Source organism: Lagenorhynchus albirostris, chromosome X (genome assembly GCF_949774975.1).
Source record: "Lagenorhynchus albirostris chromosome X, mLagAlb1.1, whole genome shotgun sequence".
NCBI lineage: Eukaryota > Metazoa > Chordata > Mammalia > Artiodactyla > Delphinidae > Lagenorhynchus > Lagenorhynchus albirostris.
This window is the reverse complement of record NC_083116.1, coordinates 44,957,307-44,981,582: the sequence shown is the minus strand read 5'-3', so window position 1 is coordinate 44,981,582 and position 24,276 is coordinate 44,957,307. Positions and strand designations below refer to the sequence as shown.

The window sequence follows — 24,276 nt, the reverse complement described above, 5'->3', positions numbered from 1 at the left end:
GGTACTACCAATAGCCTCTGTTCTACAGATGAGAAACCCAAAGACTGGACAGGACAAGTAACTTGCATACAGTTGCACAGCTACGAATTTGTGGAATATAACGAGAACCAAAATCCCCTGACTCTCAGGTCAGTGTTTATCTGCTAAACTAGATTGTGCTGATAGTAAAGTGCTCAGGTCAAAAGGTCAAGCAGGAGACGGGCAGAGAAAAAAAATAGCTGATCACAATTATACTGTACCAAGAAAAAGTATTATACACATATAAATAGCACTTTGGTTATTGATCCTAGCAACATTATTGCAACATTGCTCATCAGCCTCTCTATAAATATATGAATTAAGATTTTGAGAGGTTAGTGACTTACCCAGGGCTCTGTGATGAATAAATAATAGAGTGAAAACTATAATTCTCTTTCCCCTGGGCAACATAGTATTAAATCATTTTAGGGCTATAATGATCTTTTTAGCATTTTGCAATATCATGTGGATTTGGATTTTTATAAAGGCAAAAATTATGCCCTTCCAGTTACACTGATCATAGAATGTTATGTTCAAGCTAGGGAAGTTTGGTTTTCTTTTTCAGAATCTGCCTTTTTTAAACACAGTGCGTGTTCCTGTGTTATAAGTCTTTTTTGCATATCCCTAATTCCACACTAGTCTCTGTATGTGTTCTCCCTCTCTCCCTCTCTCATTCTTTCTGTCTTTCTTGCTCTCTCCATCTCCATTTATTGGCAAACACAAGCATAAGGTCCCTTACAAGCCAAAGCATTTTATGTCACAAAACCACAGCCTGCCAGCTAAATTCAACACACTATAACCAGTGAAGATGAGCTACCTGACTTACCTTAATATAAGACAAACAGCTCTAAGCCAAGGCATGAGGAAAAAGAAAAAGAAAATTCATTTATCAACTGTGTATTTGAGTGGCTCTCTCCTGGCATTTATATAGAGAGGATTTTATAAGGGGCTTTGGCTGAGTATTTTTCTATCATTAACAAATTCATTTTTTTCATTACAAAAAAGAGGCAGAAATCCAAAGGCACATAAATTCCCATCATTGCTCAGATGACATTGTCCCCATGGACCTGCTGTGAGCTCATTCATATGACAAGGAGATATGACCTTTCAGGTAGGAGCTGGGCATTTTTCAGTCCATTGGCAGAAAAAAAGAATAGAAATGATCCTTTGCAGGGTGACTTCTAGAGGAGAACTAGAAATGAAAAATGTACCTCCTCATTTATTTTTTAATGAAAGTCTGGGCATGAGGTAGAAACAAACAAACAAAAAAGAATCAAAATGATGGCCCATTAGCCATTTAAGAGCAGTGAGGCAAGAGAAGGAGAGCAGGGAAGGATAAAGCCCCTGGGGGTTGGAACATGCACATTTTTGCAGAGGGAAAGCAAAGCAGAGTCAATGCCAACAGAAAAGAACTAGAACTTTGCTTGCCTCACCACAGGTGTTCAAGAATATGTGCATTTTGTAACATAGATTAACATGGACCTCTCTTTCAAATTCCACAATGAAACCAAGCAGGACACTGTGGGGCTCCTGGGCACAGCAGCCTTTCCATGTCCCCCATTTCTTGTTTGTAGGGAATAGAATCCAGCCTCCATGACCTTCCCTGAGTTTCAAAGGGCAGATTCTAACAGTTGCTAATCAGGGAAGGGAGGGGATGCAGAGACAAAGGAGGAGCAGCCAAGAAACAATAGTGCAGCCTTACGGCAGGGTCCTGGTTCCGCCTCAAGGATACACATAACAATATCTTTGAGCTCTGTAAAGAAATAAAACCCCCAACAAATGGAAGATTTTAGCATTCTTCATTCCAGAGAAGATCACAGTTTGAATATCTAGAGAAACTCATCAGGAGACCACCTGAAACCAGATTAAAGGAGTGCAGGCCCTGCACGCACCCTGATCCTCATCAGCAACCCCACTGTTGAACCATTGCTATAAAACTCCTCACCAAATCCTCCTGGGTTGGGACACACAGTTTTTGAGGCACGAGTCTGCTGTGTCCCCCTTTGCCTGGCAAAGCAACAAAGATATTCTTTTCTACTTCACCCAAAACTCTGTCTCGAAGATTCTATTTGGCACCTGTGCACCGAGGCCAAGATTTCAGCATGGATAAGAACCTTTAGTGGACATCCTTTAATTTCTCAAACCAAAGTCTGGGCTAATTCAGAAACATGATGTGATAGTGAAGGCAGCTTTTCAGCATTCAGATATTTCACAGCGAGTAAATCAAATAATTATCCAGCATTCATTTGGACATTGATAGCTGTGGGTGAACTCATGAGGTTGTCATCTTTGGCACTCCTTTTCTGTGCTTCCCTCCACCTGCTGAGACTCAGTCTTCAATATTCTAGAAACCACACACACACACACACACACACCAAATTCCAAACTTAGAAACAATCTAATAGTAGTCATTTACAACTTAGTGTGAATTTGAATAAATGCATTCCCTCTTCCCATGGGCTGCTTGAAATTTGAGCTATAATTGTAAAATGAAATGCCTGACCCTCTGTTAAAGGTATCATAGATAGCAGCAAGCAGATGAGAGGCTCTGGACAGTGGTGTCCCTGAAATCATGGAAAGTAGATATTTCACTGACTGAATCTCTGTAGTAATAACAGCACTTTTTATTCTTGAGCACTTACTATGTGCCAGGAAGTAACACTAAGTGCTTTACCTGGATTATCTCACAACCATCCTGATAAGTAATTTCTATGTTTACTCCTATTTCATAGATGAGAATATTGAGGGTTCCAAAAAATAAGTAATTTGAGTAAGGTTAATAGCTATTAAGAAGCAAAGATAAGCATGGAACTTAGATCTGTCTTATTCCAAAGTCTGTAGTCACTATGATGCTATGCTTGCCTTCAGATTTACAGGCAGACTAGTGGTGTCGATCTTGAAGAGAATGGAACAGGGTAGAAGTTGGACTTGCTTATACTAGTTGGAGCCTGAATTGATGGGACACTGTCTGTCTGGAAAACTCTAATGACAATTAGCATTCTCCGGTTTACCTATGAGGATTAGCTAGATAGTCTGTCTGGACTATGCCTCTCCTGTCCCTGCCAACCTTACTTTCAACCACAGATATTTGTATCTTATTTCATTTCTCTCAACTCTTCATTCTAACCTTGTCTACCTTTCTTAATCAGCTAAGATTCTGATTTTGAGTCTCATTTTAAATGGCTGTCACTCCTCTGTTAACTTTTTAAAATTCTACACTTGTCTTCCTCTCAGGGTTGCTGTAATAGATAAATGATATAACATGAACTCCCTTTCACGATGATTTTGGGGACTTTTCAGGACTTCAAACATTCTATGTTAAGTGGAAAATTAAGATACCAAAGGGGCCTCTAAGTAATGCTGCAGGTAGAATATTAGGTTCTGTGTCTGCATTTCTGGTATAGGTATTTTAATCTCTAAAGGATCCTACATAATTAACATTAGGCTTCTGGAAAAAGTACCACTTTTCTAAATTAAATAAAACAATGTCTAACTTTGCAAATCTCACTTATTTAATAGACAGCCAATTCCTCATCTAAAGGTTCTGTCCCCTAGGATCATGTAAGTTGTTCATTTTAGATAATTTTTCTTTACGACAATGAGAGAGAAATGAGGCAGTTAAAGGTGCTGTAGATGGATAAACAAAAGCACAGGATGAAGACATGAGTCCAATAGGTTTTGAACGCTTATCTCACAATGCTCCTTCCTCAGTGACACTTATTTCTGAGTGTGGAAACTATCAACAAGGCAGTGGGATGGGGGACAATAGCAGAAAGGAATGCTGCTCCTTCATCTTCATCATGCAGATGTAATCGTTTGAATGTTGGGTAGGCTCAGTTGATAACTATCATTTTTACTTAAACAGCTCTTTACATATAGAAGACTTCCCCCCTCCCGACAGTACAATTCTCATTCCTTGGCTCATCATCCTGCAGAAAATAAGCAAAACACACCTCTAACACCCTTAGGCAATCAAGAGGAATTTAGCTCAACGCAGAAGGCAGACGGGGAGTCTGGCAGACAGGGTTACAGCCTGGGAATGGGTACCTTCAGACCATCAACCTATAATGTTGGTAGAAACATCTGCCACCCACTTCAATACCACCAGAATCTGGAGAGCATTATAAATTATACCAACTACAGAAGCAACTTTTTCTGGCATTTTAATTGCTGGAACATTAGAGATTAATTAAGCAAACTTTACTTAAATGGCAAGTCAGTCATTTTCCTCCATGAGGGGCACCATACTAATGGAAGCCTTAAAGTAGACTGTGTTTCTTTGAAAACTGGATTTTAAACCAAAGATACAAAGCAGATTGTTTTATGAGTCTCTAATTAGCATCACAAAGGAAACACCAAAAGGTTAATAAGAGATGGTTAGTTTGGAATTGTGGTTTCCTGGTGCCAGCTCCAGCAGCTCAGTCTGTTTGCAAACTCATTAGCTGCCTAGATTGATTATCAGCTGAATTCAGGAAGTGCTCACTTGCTGTGTTAGCAGAAAGCTAGTGTGATTCGATACACCTACCCTACAGCTAACTAGGGCCCAACAGTAAGGTAACATTTTCTGCAGTCAAATAAGGCAGGTTTTCTTTGCCTTCAACTTCAGTTGACATCAATTATAAATCTGAAAGTGTTTGGTGAAGCTCTGAGAGGCATAATGAAACCTTCTAAGTTGACAGTTGGCACAAACAAAGGTCTGGCTCCAGGTCTTTAATATCCAATTTGTGCATCGACACCATATTTCTGAATTCTCATTTTGCTGCTAAGCAAAATCATCCAGTGTAAGAAAACCCAAACTTAATAGAGTACTCACAGATAATCACTCAACTTCTAAAATGTACAGTTTGATGGGCAGTGAGTCAAGCAAAAGAATTTGCACTTTGGGTTTCACTCTGGACTTTGCCATTGATTTGTGTTCTGATGTGAATAAAGTTTTCAAATTCTTGGGGCATCAGTTTTTCTTCCAGAAAAAAAATGGAACAGATATTTATACGAAGCATGTCTCTGCAATAAAATGGGTCCTTGAATTAAACGGACTAAATTTTCTAGCTAGTGATGATAATAATAATAGCTCCCCCAATTTAAAATAGTTCACATTTGCATATGAATCATGGTTCAGCTTCTGCATCTGACTTACTTTAGTTTATCAACAGTGGGCAACCTGACTCTTACAAGCTGGAGGCATTTTTTTTCCAATAAGCTGATTTTTAAATTAAATTAAAATCAAAACCATTCTTTTTGTTCACCTCCCAGATTAGAGCAACTGACAGCCTCATTAATGATTAAAAACAGCAGGTGGTGATGTCTTAGAACAGTTTGACCAGTCTGAGTATCTTGGAACCTCTACCATTCCTCTTTTCCCCCTTTTACACGTATTAAAAAGGAAAGATTCTATTGTTCACACAGGTTGGAAACTCCACAGGGTGAAAGAGGAGGGAAGAAAGCAAGTGGTCAAACATCTATTATTATGCAACCTAAGGACAGAAAGGAGAGACTATATGAGCTTAGAAGTGGCAAAAGCGGCCACACATTGGAAAAATGTATCTCTGACACTGGATTTGAATTTGCAAACTCATGGCTGGGAAGCTGCCTTGCTGTAATCAACTAAGATTACCAAGTTTCTCCAGGTGATTATAGTAGTGTTTGTTTACAGATATCTATTCAAAGGGAAGCAGTATAATAGGTTATGCTTTTATTTTAAACTAGATTACAATTGCACTCCTGCATGACTTAGAGTCTAGTTACTAAACCACAAATTAGAAAGAATCTAAGGCTTAGCTAACTGGGGTAGGGGGAGATGAATGTGTTTTTAAGGTTTATAACTTCTTCCAAACTGAAAATCTCCCCGTTCAACTAAGAAAGGAACATAAAGAGTCTCATTTGCCATGAAAATGGATATTAAAGATTTAAAAGAACTAACAATAAGATGGTGTCGTCTATTATTTCAGATTTAACAGTTTATAAGTTTGTTGTCTACACTGTTGTGAAGAATAATGGAGTAGAATTATTATTTCTGATAACAAGGAACCCACAAAAGACAAAGTGTCTCTCATGAGGCCACCTCAATGAGACAAAACTTTGAATGAATTCATCCAGAGTTCATTTTATGACAAACTCCTTTGGCCCCTTCTGAATTCAGTGCCTTTCAAATCACATCTGCTACCTACCATCTCACCTATTCCTCTAACTACAAGAGTAGATCTTTGGGGTGCACGTTTTGGGGTGAAGTCCAGTGTTCATCATAAAATCTAAAATCCCACAACACCCTTCTGACTTTGTCACTTGCACACAAATGTCTAGTCCCAAAGGATTTGCTCCAAAACAACTCTAGAGACTGGTATCTCACTGATAAACTTTATGAGAAGCCGTGGGGAACTGCTTTGTATTCTCTCTGCATGGCAGAATAACTAGTTGGCAGGGAGGGGGTTCCATTCTGCCCAATTGCAAAAGCATCTGTTTTGTCTACCCACTTTAAGCTGTGTGTAAGTCTCTAAAAAGTAACTTTTCTGATGGCTCTAAAGGCCAGTTCAAACCTTTTCCAATTTGGTGCCTGGTGATTTTTCCATGGTTGAAGTTTTATTGGGGGTAAGCCTTGGGGTAGGAATAGAAATTGAAAAGACTTTCTTGTCAAGCCACATTTCAAAAGTGGATGTGTCAAATTAGCTTTCCTTGGCCCAAAATGAACAAACAGGCAATGAGCCATCTGGTGAAGACAGAGACCAAAATACCTGGGGCAAAGACCTGATCCTGGATGACAAAAAGCATCTACAGTAAGAAAGGAAAGCCATCTCAGTATGTTGCCTACAGTGCAATAAAGGAATAATACATGATTTTGGTATTCTTGAAATTGCTTTTTAAATTATGACTCAATTCTTCATATTTATTTCATAATAAAAGGGTTAAAGGGAAGATGACAGAAAAAATACTTCATAAATATTTGAACAGAAAGTTCAGATTTATGTTTTCCCATCCTGATGGAGTTTATTTATGGTCCTTAACCACCTTATGATAGGACAGAAATAATGTTAAATAGATTGAGAGACCCAGAGAAAATAATGATCTTGACATTTCAATGGACTTTTTGAGTATGTGAATCAACCATATGATCTAGCCCTATACAACAACTTGATTTGCTTCTCATCTGTTGTCCTATTGGCAATGTCCCTACTTATCATGGCCTATAGAACTTGCTTCATCATGAAGCAATTGGGAAAAAATTCACCTAGCAAATCACATAGAGCATAATTTTATCTTGCATACTATGTCAGGGCCTGGCTTCCACTCTTCCTCCAAAGGGATCCCATTACACCAAACTGTCCTTTGAAATGCACTTTGCTTTCCAGCTCAAATAATCTTAATTAATTTCTTCACTGATCCTATGCAGTCTATTCCATACTGGACCATTTGTGCTATTGGATCATAAACTCCTAGAGAATGAAACTGCTAATTGTTCAGTGTGCTCCCTTTATATAGCCTCCATCCTCCAATGCTTTCCAAGTGTTCAGAAATATAGAAATTCTTAGTGCCAACCAGTAAAGAAAGCCCTTGGCATTTACTCTCGTGATGAGTAATGAATCCCATACTACAGGTAATTATTAATAATAATAAATTTTAAAATAGACAATGACTATGAGACAACTAAAAGTTCCAAGTGTATCAGGAAAACATTATTATATTAAGAAAAGGAATAGTGCAGATGAACAGAGCTGTCCTAAAAGAATTCTCTGACCAAAAGGCCCAGGCCAAAATAATGCTAGTAAACAACTGCTAAGAGCATGGATGTTTCCATTAGTTAAGGACAACATTTTATTCTAGCGGCTACCTTGCCAATAAAATGTAAATAATGCTTTGGAAGGAGTTCCATTATCTGGTGCAGCAATGTAGTTGAAATAAATAAAAGCATCCACCTGTCACTTCTCTTCCCACCTACCCAGCCATTGCTGAGACTGAGAACGGATAAAGGTCCTGGATGTCAGAATGAAAGGGAGACTGGGTATTGAGTATCACTGAGTACCTCTTAACCAGCAAGGTAACTGGGCATGTCAGAGATTAAACCAACCATCTTACAATGACAGTAACTAAAAGTAAGCAGGAAGTTCAATCTCAGAGTAGATGGATTTAAAAAGAAAATGTTTAATATTGTGACACTGTTCAAATTAGAACATCAAGAACCTTTCGTGATACTCTTACTAAAAATAAGATCTTGAGTGTAACAGTCTTCTTTTATTGTTTCTTTTGCTTTATTGGCACAATATTAAGAGTCCCAGGCTCTATTCTTATGATGATTTCTAAAATCAGAAAGAATTATTCATTTCATCATTGAGCTGACCTTGGTCACCCCAGTAAAACCCGGATAAGCATAGCTAAAAAGATAACTTTCACAGTCAATAACAGAAGTAGTTGACACATTCCCAGAGCCAGACATATAGTGGGCACTCCAAAATATTGCTGAATGAATGAATAATATATATCTGTGCATGGATTGTTCCTGTCTGGTTAGAATGCTGTATACCTAAGGCAAGATGAAAAAAACCTGCAAGTCATATATATAGAAACACTGTATACATATACATTACTGTGTTCAAGTAATTAAACATTTTACCTGGTATATTTTCAAGAGGCTAAACACACCTTTAAAAGATTCTATATGAGCAAAACCAGGGGAGAAATAACCACATGAATTGCAAAACAGTATATCTAGCCTGAAAGATGCTAATTCGGGTCCAGGGGGAGCTAATCAACCTCTTTGTTGAAGTAAAGATAAAACTTTTTGACAGCAAATGCTATTCTGATAAAATGGAATTTTCAATTACTCTATGAACATCTGGTTCATGCTACCATTTCTGGAGCCCAGCAGCACACTGCTTTGCAATGTCACAAAATATTCTCCATTGAGAACTCCCTATTTTGCTAAGAGATTAATTTAAATGAGTGTTTGGAAATTTAGTGAGGTGAGAGGTGAGTCGGGGGATAGGTAAGAGGATAAGGAAAGGATGTTTAGTCACTGAATCATAATTTCCTTAAAAGCCTAGAGGAAATTAAATTACACATTGTTGGTAGAGTGTTGAAAGTGTAAACGTCTTAATACACCTGTGGTTGAAACTAGAATATGCATAGTATGCAGTCTACAGAACATTTTCATGGCTAATTTGCAACAGTGGTTACATTAGACACAGATCAAGTTCTTCAAATCCATGTTTTACACAACAAACATGTTAAATGATATTCAGGCGATGAAACTAGCAAATAAACAAGTTTAGGAACATGCAGAAGAACCTACACTCCGAGAAATAAAGCAATCATTATATTGCATTTTGGTGATTTTAGATGTCAAAATCAGCTAGATGTTATCACAAATTTCTGTATGTTGCTTCCATTTGGTATCAATTAGCATGGGAGGGGAAACCAATTCAGTGTTGTAGTGAACTCCAAATTAGGTGCATATTACAGCAATTAGAGTCATCTTTTCAGCTGATGAATTTATAATCAATAATTAAAATCATAAGGTAAGAGATTGAGTGTGATTTGAAACAAATTAGTTGGGCTTGGGACTAGTATGTACGGTTCTAAGACATGAACCTATAAACTCTAATTTCATATCAGGACTACACATTTGAGTATGCATAATGGGATATCCAAGTCATCACAAATGGGCATGCAAAGAAGCAAGGAGACAAAAGCCTCTTAACCCAGCACTATTCAATCCAAAAATAACCCTGACAGGAAGAGATTCAAGCCCAGTGAAACCCCCAATTGTGCAACAAACCCATGAGCCTCTGGCATCTCTGACCACCCTACTTTTTGGCTATTCTTCTTAGAGATTGTCTGCAGAAATTGCATAGGGAGAAATTTTTGTCCCTGCCAGAAGGTGGTAATTTTACCAAATAACTCAAATTCACGGAGGGAAAACAATGGTTAAAAGATTTGAGTGCGACTCCCCAGCTCAGCTCCAAATCACATCAGGAACCAGATCAGGTGGTAAAATCTGCTGAGTGATAACACTTACTTGTTCTCAAGGCACTCTGAGAGCTATAGAGAGATAGCATTGCAAAAAAGTGCCATATGCCAGTAGAAGTACAGGATAAAGAATGTTCCATCACCTTCTTTTCTGGGAAGCCATGACAAGAGCTACAGTATGGGGGACAAGCTGAGACATATTAATTCAAAGGCACTGCAGATGATAAATGTAATTCAGTCACCTGGCAACCAGGAAATTCAGCTCAGCCAGTTCATCAACCCACTGACCTGGTTTTAGCCTTGTCGAGAGTGATACCAGGATTGATAATAATCCAGAAAGAAGAGATTCCTGCCATTCCATCATATCTCCACCCTGACCCAGCTCACAGATGTGTTTGGTTGGGGCAATCAAAATGCAATCAGTGATTGTCTTTCAACCACTGTGCCTTAGGATAAAATGAAAAACATTTATTATATGAATCCAAGTTTGAGAAAATGCTAGAAAATGTTAATTTTTGAATCATTGCTATTGTTTGAGGTAGCAATATTCAACCCAAGTAAACTGGAGACACCACCTATGTGGCTAGCCTAGAGTTGATTGGGGATACAATTAAGTACCATTATGGAAAGCTCAGTAGTACTGGGATATCATAAGGTAGAGCCAGAGATGTAAACAAGGCCTGAATTCCCTTTGTAACTAAACTTTAATGACTCAACCAAATTGAAAAGAACAAACTCGAGGGTTGGTTCAAGGTTTAGCCACTGCTAGAATAATGGAAAAAATGAAGATACATAGATAAGAATCGAATATTGAGAAACAAAATGTAAAAGTGTTGCCAAAACAGAAGAGCAAAAAACTGTGTGTGTGTGTGTGTGTGTGTGTGTGTGTGTGTGTGTGTGTGTGTGTAATCCCCATCTTAAACATAGGAGAGTCTTGGGATAATGCCACACATTTGCTTTAGAAGTCTCATTATTACAAATCTACAGTATCTATACACAATACATCCCTTTTGTAAGAAACACTCAGAAAAATTAGCTGCAGTCCACTGGTACTATTTTCCTAGAGACATGTGACAAAAAACTAAAACAAATGTTGTTCTAGCCAGGCACAAAGTGAGAATCAATTATGACTATTTCTTTTCCTGGAGTCATTTCATTTTAGAGAGCATCTAACTAAAACCCTTCCTGATACAAATGAAAAAGCATTTCTTTGAGACACAAGACTAGTAAATGATACATATCAGTCTGTATCCTGTGACACGCTGCTAATCCTCTGGGAATCAAATAGCCTCTGTTTCAGTTATATAAATGTTTGATTTTTTTCATCTTTAGTCTTAGTAAGATTACCCAGAAAGTATAGTATCTCTGCGGATGGCACCACTCACCAATGAGAGAAGGCAGCAGTGCATAATCGGTAGTGACATATATATTATAGACTTTGACACTTGGATCTGCTGGGGAGGGGATGGACTAAACAATTTAATAGAATCTACAGTGACTAACTTTTTCTCCATAGAAAACATTTTATTTTGTGGATCTTACATTTTTTTCCCCTTTGGATTCATTTACAAGACCAAAACAAAAGCATTTAATGATGTTTACAGTGAAATGAAACAGCTGAAGACCAGCACATAATCACCATATTTTGTTTTCTCATCTTTAAGTCTTTTAGCAGTGGGGCTTCCAGCTGAGCTTGCGTCTAGCTTCTCTCAAGACATAGCCAAGCATTCTGAACCTTCACTGAGCCTAAACACCAAGCTGAATTCATAGTTCTTAATTGAAAAAGACAGGCTGTTTGTCCAACATGTTTGCATCAGTAAAACACTGAAAATGACATTTGTGCTCAAGTCCATCTGAACATTCTGCCTTAGCTGAACTCTGCTAATGTTTTTATACCCTGGTTTATGCTTGGCTCCTCTTGCTAAAGCATGTGTGGCTGAGTTCCCAAAAATAGACTCTTCTTCATACATGAGGATGCCGTTCCTGACTTGTGCTTTGAGGCATTTTTGACATGCACAGAATGTTACATTAAGTCAGCCATGTTTTCTTACCCTGGTCTCTCCTATGAACAATGGCATGCATTTGCATGGTAGCTAGTGGGATTTGGCATCACAGCCCCATAGACAAAATGGGAAGTTTTGTACTCTCTCCTCAGTAAAGATTATGCAATCTGTGGTCAGAGAACAGAGTCTCTTTCTGGGTAAAGTTAACCAACTTGATATGGAAATAAAACTCACCCCTTTGGTGTCATAAGTGCTGTGCTCTCTGCAACTCAACTGATCAGTCCAATTCATGTACTAAAGCAAAAAGAGGCATTTATTCCTAGTGAGAAGGCATCTGTTAATTTCCTATGTGTGCAGTGCAGTTATGATCGATGAGTATGTATACAATATGTATAGGTAGTTGGCTTTTTAAATGCCTGAACGTTATATGATCATACGGGATCCACTCATGGAGGGTGAAGAAGAGTCTGGACAGGTGTCAGGACATCTCAAAACCCTGTAGGAAAATACACTCATTACAGTAAAGTAATGCAGTGAGCCTCCAAACATCCTGGGTTCTTTGGAATCTATGGTTGCAACTTACAGCCGATCAGCCCTTACCATGGTCAGGCATCTGAGATCCCATGGAGGTCACGCTGGTGTTCAGCACATCATTGACAGCAGTGTCACAATACAGGCTTCGCTGGACATCATGCTCACTGTCGGTCTGGTCACTCTCCTCATGGCCGCTATCCTTCAGGCTGTTGCCCTCTAAGTCCTTGAAGGTGGAGCTGCTGGGTTAAAGAAAGAATGATAATTTATAACTGTGATAGACCTGATTTTTAAAACTCTTTCAGAGCCAGGATGATGTCAGCTCTGTGGTGAGGCCAACAGCAACTGGATTGTCCAACAGGGCAGGAGGAAGAGAAATTTCTGTTTAAAGATCACGGAACTTAACATTGTAGAGAGGTTCCCACTACTGGATGCTGATGCAGCTAATACTTTCATTCACTTATCTTCATTGCATCATTACTGGCGAGGCGGAAGAAGCTACAACTCTGAAACAACCACCTGCAAAAAATATCATCATTTCAGAAGGTTTTTTTCTCTTCTTACATAATCAAATTAAAATAATAACAGCTAATGTTTACTGAGGGATTACTGTGCATGAGGCACTGTTCTAAGTGCTTGACATGAGTTAACTATTTTAATAATCACAACTCTATAAGAGACAGGTGCTATTAATATTCACATTTACAGGTGAAGAAAAGAGAGGCACATGGAAGTTAAATAACTTGTCCAAGGTCACATAGCTGGTTAAAATGTAGCAGATCTAAGACCAAACCCAGGCAGTCTAGCTGCAGAGCCTGGACCCTTAAACACTATGTATACTACCCCTCCAAAGATATCTACTAACCAACTGTGAAAATGAAAGTGGAAGAAATTGAGGTAATGCAATTCAAATAGAAAGGGTTATCAGGATCAGAGAACTCAGGTCAGTTTTAACTGAGAAAGGTTGAGGGACAGAGTCAAAGAAAAAGAGGAGAGGTAAGAGCTGAGAAGAAGATAGCCTTCGTGCATGGAAAGTAAGACAAAAGTGAGAACCAGAGAGTGAACTCTAAGGAAACTGTGAGTGTAGCTATGCTAAGAACATGGCAACTTGCAGCTCAAGACTTTGTGTGTAAATTTTTCTTGCACCTATTAAATCAATCCACCATTCAATGCACTAAGCATACTACCCAAAATCCCCACACCATTTCTCACGAAATAGAGAACAATACATTAGGTACATCCATAGAGACCCCATCTGCTATTTCTAATACTTTGTGTGTCCTGACAGAATCTGCAGCTGTGCTCCACCATGGACCATACATTATGCATCTGAAATACCTAGTGAATGGGGAATCCATTCCCTAGTCAGTGAGGAAGCTGCAAAGGCATACTCAAGAAAATGTGTTGTTGTCTCAACAAGGGAGAGTGGCACACTTGTGAATTAGGACAAGTCTCAACAGACCTACTCTATCTCTGAAAAGGGAGCCCTGTGGAGATGACACTGCAAACTCGCTTGATCTGCTCAACCTTGAACATCCACAGGCCTGGCTCTCTGAAGCTTTGATAAGAACATTCAGTACATACGATGAAGAGCTATGTCATGGACACAATGGCTACATTGTCAATCTCCACACTTGGTCAAAAGGAAATCACAGCAGATTTTTAACATATGACCAACCTAGATGTAGAATGCTTGCTGCCCTGAATATGAAAAGGAAAGGACCAAAAGGGCAGTAACTGGAAAGCCATAATTGTCAGAAAATGAAGGGCAGAAGGGGGTGAAGCATTGACCTGTTTGCTAATTATTTTCAGAAAGAATAACTGAGCATCAACTGTATTAAAACTAAAATCACTCAATAGGCCAACTCACTCAGCTCCTCCAAATTATGTCATGCAGCTACTCAGCCCTATGGACCCACCAGGATGCAGTCCTATTCAAAAATCAATCATCTTATGAGTCTTTTATGGTCATTAAGACCAAATGGAAACACATGCTTTAAAGTGTGTCACCACCTCTAGTTTTATGGCACAGATTTGGAGGCTTCCTGTAAATACTAATCACACAGCATGAACAGATTTAAAGTTTGTTTTTTAGAAAAAAATCTGGTCCTGCCCACATACACCCCTGCACCTCAGGAGAAAGGAAACCTGCCTGGATGGTATTACTAGTTCTTACATTTTTATAACAAATAATTTTTTGACCTGCATTTCTGCTATCTGAAGCATGTGAAAATTTCTTTAATCCACAATGCAAAATTGTTACCTTAAACCACAGAATTCAACCCTGAATTGACTGCATTTCAGCAGTTGCTAAAACTTGCTTGAGACATACGATGGTGAGGGGTGTAGAATAAGGACAATGCAATTAACCATTCCTTAGAGCAAGGTTCTCAACCTCGGCACCATTGATATTTTGGGATGCATAATTCTTGTTGTGGGTTGGGGGGGTGTCCTGTGCATTGTAGGATATTTAGCAGCATCCCTGGCCTCTACCCACTAGATGCCAGTAGTGCCCCTCCCAGAAGTTACAACCAAAAATGTCTCCAGACTTTGCCAAATCACTCCCAGGTGAGAACCACTGCTCTAGGTTCTTTAAACTCTATTCCTGTAGCATATTAGATTTCCTGACTGTAGTGAAAAGAGCATTGAACTTGGAGTCATTAGAACAAGTGATAATCCATAATCTGCCACTTCATCTATGGGAACCTGGGCCTGATAGCTAATGTCTTGGTGCCTAGACTTCCTTGTCTGTAAAATGCATTTGCTGGGAATTCCCTGGCGGTCCAGTGGTTAGGATTCCATGCTTTCACTGCCAAGGGCCCAGGTTCAATCCCTTGTTGGGAAACTAAGTACATCATTGTTAATCAACTATACTCCAATTTAAAAAGAAAAAACTTAAAAAAATAAAATAATAAAATGCATTTGCTAAAACCTCTTTCAAGAGGCCATTTTGAGGACTCAATGAGATAGTTCACATGAAGTACCAGGTATACACAAATGCTCAGTAAATGGTTATTGTTTAATATGATCATTACTCCCATATATGGTAATGCTTTCATTGAGTTACTATTAAATATTATGTCCATAGTCTTTTTATAGGATTGATATAGGAAATGTATATATAAATAATGTTTCTATATCTTCTATAAACTATAGTCAGACATTGTCCACTATGTTAATTTCTTCTAAAATTCAGGGACAGGAAAAAAATTCTCCTGTCAAATGTGTATCCTTCCTTTATTAAAAAATGAGAATGGCACGCTCTGGTATACTTACCTTTCTGTCTTGGCTTCTCAAAAGCTTCAAGGAAAATATAATGTTTAATTGCAGTGAGTTACATGCCAGGGATCTCTATTTAGCTTCTTGTAATTGGTTTTGGATCTGTCTTTTAAATTTTTGATCATCGTTTTTATATGCATCTAAATATTATAAACCACCTCGGAGCTTTTGATTTTTTAGGTAGAAAGAAGAGAAATAATAAAATAGTGAAGAATTGGCTACTAGGACTTAAGGGACTGGTAAGGAGAGAATAAGTCATATATTCTCTAAAGAAAAAGCAAAGAGTATTAACCCCCTCCCCCAAACCTTAGAATAGTTAACTTGTTTAAAGCTCAGTTTGCCCATCTGACAAACTAAGTACCACTTACTCTCTAAGTACCACTTTCTCTCTCTCATCCTGTAAGGACATTTAGTGGCTTAATGAATGGATTTCTGTAAGGCAGTTTAAGACAGTAAGTAAGATGCCGCAAATTGTAAAACAGCCTGGTAAATGGCCACTCACCCAAAACAAATAACAATTTATGCCAGGCATAAAAAATGCTGATTCCACTTGCTTTATTACCTGTGTACTTCTTGGTAGATGAACGACTTGTAAACCAACTTTTGTGGGACAATAAATTAGGGTTCTTTTTGCAATGGTATTGTAAATACAAATGTTTCTATTACTTGCTCTGGTGGCCAACAGAGGGACAAGTTTGTCTGAGAAAACTTAGAACAAGATTCTGCACACAATAATTACTCATAAAATTCTTGATGAATGATCATTAATAACATTCTGACCCGTATTTACCCTTTAAAATATTAGAAATCTTTCCAAAAGACAAAAAAAATCTGAAAGGAAACAGGTCTTATCTTCCTAGTAGGTCACACCACATACCCAGGAAATACCTTCTGAGAATGAGAAAAGAGTGAAAGTCAAAAGAGAAGGGAAACTATATTTAAGAAACATAAGGAAGATCCCAGAGTGGTTCCTAGACCACCTGTATCACAATCACCTTGGAAACCTGTGAAAACTGGAGATTCTCCAGGGATGGAGCTAGAGACTCTGCATTTAACAAGCCTCCCAGGAGATTCTAATGCACATAAAAGGACAGAAATTGCAGGTTTAAGGGAACATTTAATGCTAGTTTTCAATGGAAAAATGCTGAGGCGTTTTTTTCAACTTTTTCCCTCCATTCCTTCAATAAACATGTACCAGCATTTGTTATAGACAAGGCACCATACCAGGTGCTGCAAAACCCCAGGACAATTTGGGTGGAAAAGGAAAGCACTACGCATGGTTTAGGAGCCAATGCTCATTTTTTTCCCGACACTGCTTCAGTACCATGTTCATTTCCTGTTTTATTTTCTTTGAGCTATAGCCACATGCACTGCTTGATATTGCTCAAAAAGCACTGCAGAAGCAGGTATCAGACAGCAGCACAGAAAACTGGCATGAGGAAAGAGTGTTGCAGGAGGGACAAAGTAGCACTGCTGGCTTTCCTTGCTGAGATGACAGCAAGGAAACAAACATAGCAGGAAGGAAATCTATCCAGAAAAAAATCCTAACTGTCTTGGCTTGTTAATCTGGACTCTGACATAAACCTTGGGTATACCTGCAGGTTACAGGTGACGTTCTGAAAAAAAAAAACTACAGAAATATATTGCTAGATTACTCAGTGCAGAAGATTATGGGCAAATGTGCCATATATCTTCCGTTACCCTTCCAGATCTACTCTTCACCCTTCTCAACCTTGATTTGTGCTAGGAGAACCCCCTTGCCCTCTGGCTTTCCTTTGGTTTACCCTAGGTAGACAGATGAGAGAATAAAAGAAGTCTGAGTGTAAGACAGTTAACAACTGCTGGAGAATGCTAAAAAGAAGGGTCCAAGAAGCATCCTTGGATGGGTAGAAAGTGAATAGAGGAAGAAAAAATGGATAGGAAAAGAAGTTCTCAAGGTTGGCCTGAAATTGGATTGGCATTTAAAGAAACAAGGACTTGATAATAAAGTTAAACCTGATAATCAGATTCAGAATGTCCTGGTCAGGAGCTTTTTCCATGCATGTAAATGGATCCTCAAGAAACCACATACAGCGAAACGCCTTTCAAACATCACTGTGAGCTATTTGAACATGGTTTGTGTGGTTTTATCACCTAGTCACTACTCTCTTAACATTTTCCACACATTTTACATTTAAAATAGTCCCCCCAAAAGGCATAGCACACAAGATTCCCTGTGTCTTTCCAGGTATTGTGCTTTGTCTAAATTCAATTGATCCTATAAATTCCAAGGCCTTTGTGGTTTTCTAAAGCCCTCAGGGTTCCAAAAACAGAACCTGGCAAAAATGCATGTGTCCCTGAGCTTTCAGATGTTTCCTCTTAATCAAGGTTGTCCCTGGTAAAAAGCCACTATCTTTGATTTCAGGCAACATCAGGAGATTTTTCCACCGAGATCCTATTGAGTCCAGGTTGTGCCTTTTGTGTGTCTGTGTGTGCAAACAAAAACATATAAAGTAATTAATCAAAATCAGAAGTTCAAGTGAGTCCCAAAGCTGCTGTGGAAATGCATGTGTCCCGACAGCTAAATGTTCGAACATAAGTTTTCATCTCATCAGTTTGCCTTGTGTATTGGATATTCAGGTCTGACCTAAGACGGTGAGGGTCCCCAGGAGTCTTAGCTTTCTGCCATGCTATGAAAATCCGGCTTATGCTATTAGTTTAACCTGGTCGTAGAATCCCCGGGTACCCAGAGCTAGCCCAAGGGATCTATGAGGATAAGGTAAGTCACTGTTTTTACCAGAAGTTTAAAAAAGGAGCTATGAAATAACAGTTCTGAAGCAGAAAGAAAGCAAATTTCTGCTGTGGTTACTCTAATAAGTGCACAAAAAAGAGGGCTTTTTCCCTCCTAATAGATCAGTCGGATAATTTTGAATTCCTCCCCTTCTGCTTTTATTCTGTAGGCCAAGAAAATATTCAAAATGGATTCCTCCCAACCCCTCAAAAACTTCCAAACAATGCTATGACTGTTAATACTGGGCTATCCATTTTCAGATAATTAACGATCGACACTTAAGGTCACAAGCGATTCCAGACCAATACAGATAAACCTAGCATGTTTTCAGGGTTACTGCAGCATCGTGAATTAAATTAGATCTGAATTAAAGTTGTTTGTACAACAAACTAGTTTATTCCTCGAATCCTACACTTCTGGTGATGTAAATTTATGGAATTAGAGCCAGCAAATAATAGAATTTTCAGATCTTCTCTACTGCAGCTCTAACATACCCTGCTTGCTTCTCTATTTCATTTCTATTATTTTAACAATCACACACAGAGTTCAATTTTAGCTGCAGAATAACCACTGGACCATTCAAGAGGATATCTGCATCAAACAGTAATAAAGGCATCATCTGAATGGTCAGTACCAATTTTTCTGCACAAGTTCTCTCCTTAGAGGACTCCCTGAACCCCTTGTCTTGCCTGCCTTGGGCACCTCAGTGCCCACCGCACCAGATAGAAATCTTCCTTGGCAGTATTCAGCTCTGTATTCACATACGTTGTGGCTCCATGGATAACTGAGTTATGACCAACCATTCACACAAATCTCAACTTTGAACGCTTCATTTGAAATACTTCTATTTCAAGATTTACTGAATTAGGCAAATACCTTTTCTTTCCCTCTCTCATCTATAAAGTTTTTTAAAGATAAGGAATTAGTTTATCTGTCATTAAAATAGCCTTAAAATGATTTCAAAGTTGTCAAAATAACAGCCATGCTGAAATTCACTAGAAGTTCCACAGGAGAAAATTTTAATATTAGATTTCTTAATCATCACATAAAGCTGTATTTTAATATGACCCCAATTTTTTTTATTTTGTTAATTATTTCTGTATACAGTTATGTAAATAAACATGATAAAATGTCGACAGTGATTCTAGGTGGCGGAATTACCAGTGATTTTTACTTAGTTTTTTTTAATGCTTTTCTGAATTTTCCTAATTTTCTACAATAAACAGATAGGTATTTTCATTTCAAAATCTGAAAACGGCACCATTAAAAATACTTAATCTTTTTGCTTTTTATATTAAATCAAGCTTAGTTGTAGAAATAGGCAAGCAAACTAACATACCTTTTGATTAAATGGGCTCGGCTGTTCACGTAGTTGGAGTCAAAAGAATAGTTTTCAGTCTGCAGTGGGGGGAAAAAAAGATTTAAAAGGTTACAGAGATGACTCATGAAAAGAGCTAAACTCTCCTGCTTAGGAGGAATTTTTCTACTGGGCAAGAGGCAATGAATGAATCAGAAACCAAGGCCATAGTGGTGCAACAGCCTGACGAATGCCTGCCACCTCCTTGGGGCCCTGGGGGCTCTGTGGAGGCAGCTCTCCCAGGCAGATGAAGATGAACTTGACACAAACATCCCCTAGAATATGCCTGGCTACTGACCATGCAACCACTTAGGGAAGATACAGCATGACCCAAAATCTTTACAGAAACTAATTGCTTCCCATTCCCCAGTGGACACAATTCTGTGCCCATCAAATTGACTGGAAGTTCAAAGGTATTTTTATTAGTAGTAGATAATTAACATGTTAAAATATGTATTCCATAGATATGGAAATGCAAGCAAGGTAATCACTGTGGATTTAAACTGCACTTCCCTTTGTTTTAAGACATTTTGCTCCTCACTGGAAGGCCTTCGTTTTATCACAGACATAAAGGCAAACAAGTATTATGCCTAAAACGGGATGAAGGGCAGTCCACAGGGGGTGCCAAAGCCTTTCATGTGAAACATGAAGTTTGCAAGCAAACCTATCATAGCACGTTCCTATCATTAAAACACCACTGTCTAATCTGGTTACAGCAGACTGCCTGAACAATGGTTTTACAAAAGCAAATGCAGAATACCTGCCAGATGAAAGAGATGGGCTAACAGCTGATGAGCATCCAGAGGTTGGGGGTGGATTGAAGGGGGGGCAGCCTTAGAAGGGGGAACACAGGGAAAAGTCAACACTGAAGTAACTGAAAGTCCAGTAAAGTGGATCTTACCTCTAACACTAAAGTACTACTCTCCTTGAACCATTGTATAAACTGAAAAATGTCCAAACACATCTCCTCCACTCTCCTGCCAGTCTACCAGAAATTCTCACCATTCTCACCATTCCTTAGGGCCTTCTGAAATCACTTCAACTGAAAGTGCCTGGGAAAGGAAACACAATAGCTGTCGAGCTAACAAAATAGTACATTCCTTTCCGATGACTACTGTCGCTAGGCTCTTAGATGCAGCTTTATGTTTCAAGGAGCTCAGAATTTGGTAGAGGGGAAAACAGGACAGGTGATAGCAGATCTAACTACCACATGAGCACCAAACAGCCAATAGTCAGGATAGGGACCCTAAGTATCTAGAGTAAGTGGGGATGGGGGTGGCGAGTAGGTGAGAGAAAGAAGGAAGAACGTATGGAGAAGAAAACTAAATCCCATCACTGCCCTGTACTTACTCAGGCATGCCCATGCCCTCCACATGCCCCTTATTTGAAGATGAGCTGTATAATATCCACCCACACTGCTTTTATCTAGAGGATAAAATCCCCTTTAATGAAAACCACAAGTAAGTTTTTGTGCTGTTGGAAGGAATGGATTGGGAGAGTGAAAATCAAAAGGGTTAGTTCATTTCTAATTTGTTCATAAGAAAATGGAGGCTGAAATTGTTGCAAACATAATTACAGAAGGAGGAAGCAAACTTGAAGGTGCATGGGGAATACAATGCTGGAAGAGGTTGTCCATCAGTCAGTCAACCAACAAACACTTCTTGAACTGATTTTTATACAAACATAAAATGCAAAAATGGTGTTGGGTAAATGTGCTTTTCTATGATATTCAGTACAATATATAATTTAATAAGTGGAAATCTCCTAACCGCCCCCCCAAAAGCATTCTATCCAAATAAAACAGGGAATTGATTAAGCACTCAGCAGTTTAATTATTAGTTTGTACAACCGGGACAAATTACTTAATTTCTATGTGTCTCATTTTACTCCTCTATAAAATAGGCATAATGGAACACAAATCCAAAGGGGAATTTCAAGTGCATTTATCATGACTCATTGTGGGAATGATGGAAACCCTTATCCCCTGCTTTCTACAGAACCTGGATCCCTGAGTAGGAGCAGGGATTTGACCACATTCGGGCAATAAAAGAGTAACGTGCATACATTCCATCTCAGCCTCCAAACTTCCTAAATCATTTTTTCAAGAAAGTTAATAGATAGAGAAACAGATGTAAAAGAAAAGAGGATACTGGCTTTGCAGGGAAAGCATGAGCAACATCCCAAGATATTGTCATGTTAAAGAAGCCAGTTTTCAAGTAGAATATTTTACATAGACTTGCATATGAGGGTGTCCAATCTGTGTGCACTGTGCATCAAATATGGAGCCCTGTGGAGATGTGACCTCCAGGCACGGTGCCAGAACTCTGGGCAAATAAGTAAAACCATACAAATTTATCCCTGGTGACTGTACTACTTCTTGGTCCTAATGGAATAATATATCTCACCTTGAGGATTCCCACTCACAGGCACTGAGTTAAAAGAGGACACAGGTCTAAAAGGCTTGCTTATGGAAACCTTAACAATTCTCTTTCCCTTGCTGTGATATACAGATGGGTTAACCTGGGCAGAAAAGCCAGCCATGATCTGCCATTGTAGGTAGGAGAGTATCATTGAAGCTTATCACCTTCCTATCTTTCTCCTTTTTCTTAGTCTAAAAGAGTAAACCCCCCTCCCATTCTCGTGGGTCCTGGCCTTCAAATGTAAATACTCCATTCCCCAAACCAGCACCAACCATAATGGACAGATGGCCCATGCTGCATCCTCATGCAATTAGAAGTACTGTTCATGAGGCAGGTTACTAGAACTGATTTTCCCATAATGGATGGTACTATGCTGAGTCATCCATTGTCTTTTGCCTCTTTAATCAGTATCAGGTTTCTTTGTGAGGCAGCTTGGTTAGCGTTATGGAAACAACGTATGCAACAGAATTATTCTAATTGGGTAGGATACACTATTCTGGCCTCATTAGAACTATAATCCAAACAACTGAGCTAACTGGCCATAGATGGCCTTTTATGGGTCAGGGTATACTAACATCAAGTGTTCTTGCTCATACTGATTCAAGGCGTGTGCTCAAACCCAACTCCTGTGCACTGAAAGAGTAAATTTTTTTCACACTTCAGGTAGAGCAAACAATGAGACTCAGACCACCCTGAAGAAGGAAATAATCTTTTCTTAATGAATAGTTTGCATGCCTTAAGCTGGTGATTCTCAGCCCTAACTGCACATTAGAATCAACTAGGGAATTTTTTTTTTAATACTGTTGTGAAGGTCCCACTCCAAGAGATTCTGAGGTAATTGGCATGGAATGGGGCCCAGTCATTAGTATTTTTTTAAAAGCTTCCCAGGTAATTCTAACAGACATCCAGAGTGGAGAACTCTCCTGAGCAAAAGATGGGCCACAGGCTTTGACCTGATGTGCTGTGTTTTCTAAGGCAAGCTCAGCTGTTTAGAAGATGGATCTCTTTTGTCAGATTATCTGCCAAGGTGATCTCAATAGAAGATAAAGAATGACAACAGAAATACACTTTTTAAGAAATAATAGAAGAGCTTTTCTTTTTTGCATGAATGTATTGGCTCCTGGTTAGCCTTATTTAATCAAAATTTGCTTGACATTATTCCAATCCCCTCTCTAAGTATTCTAAATGGCAAATAACATAAAACATTTGAGAGGGGAAATTTTCTCTAAATGTCACATTAATTTCACTAGGAAATGTCCCCATCTCTAATGAGACAGCCAAGTTAACACAGGAACACAACAAAGAGACAAGAATATTTGTTTCTGAAAAACTTAAATTTTGACATTAGAAAAAAAAAATGGGTCTAGAGCAAACTTTTATTTTCTGTCTCAGTGGTAAATAAGAGTCACTTTCCTATCATTTAATATATTTCTCCCAAATCCCTTCTCTAATTAGAATTCCTTATCCTAGGATTCACTGAGAGCAGACTTCTCACTGTGTTTAGGTTTAATAAAATCTTGATTTTCTGAAAACCTAAAGAATAAATACTTCTGGATAGCAGAGGGTTTTTTTGGTTTTGTTTGTTTGTTTGTTTGTTTGTTTTTGCAGTACGCGGGCCTCTCACTGTTGTGGCTTCTCCCGTTGCAGAGCACAGGCTCCGGACGCGCATGCTCCGGACGCACAGGCTCCGCGGCCATGGCTCACAGGCCTAGCTGCTCCGCTGCATGTGGGATCCTCCCGGACCTGGGCACGAACCCGTGTCCCCTGCATTGGCAGGCAGATTCTCAACCACTGCGCCACCAGGGAAGCCTGGGAAGCCCCTGGATAGCACAGTTTTTTAGATAGCTTAGTGCTTTCTCCTCTAAGGACTAAAACTTTGATTTAAAATCCTACCCATTCTGCCTTCTTTTTGAACGTTATCACACAGTTCCTTATTGGTTC

At 38.9% G+C, this 24,276-nt stretch overlaps 1 protein-coding gene across 3 annotated transcripts in view; it reads right to left on the bottom strand.

Annotated features, from left to right (window-relative positions):
* PCDH19 (protocadherin 19) overlaps window positions 1-24,276 on the bottom strand; it is a 108,199-nt gene that overhangs the window by 29,946 nt on the left and 53,977 nt on the right. For 2 of the 3 annotated variants that reach the window (XM_060138181.1, XM_060138183.1), the window contains 2 exons: window positions 19,898-19,956; window positions 12,579-12,751 (listed from right to left, as the gene is read on the bottom strand). In XM_060138181.1, coding sequence (XP_059994164.1) covers window positions 12,579-12,751; window positions 19,898-19,956 — 232 coding nt within the window. The remainder of the gene's footprint in view (window positions 1-12,578; window positions 12,752-19,897; window positions 19,957-24,276) is intronic. The other variant, XM_060138184.1, reaches the window with a different exon arrangement.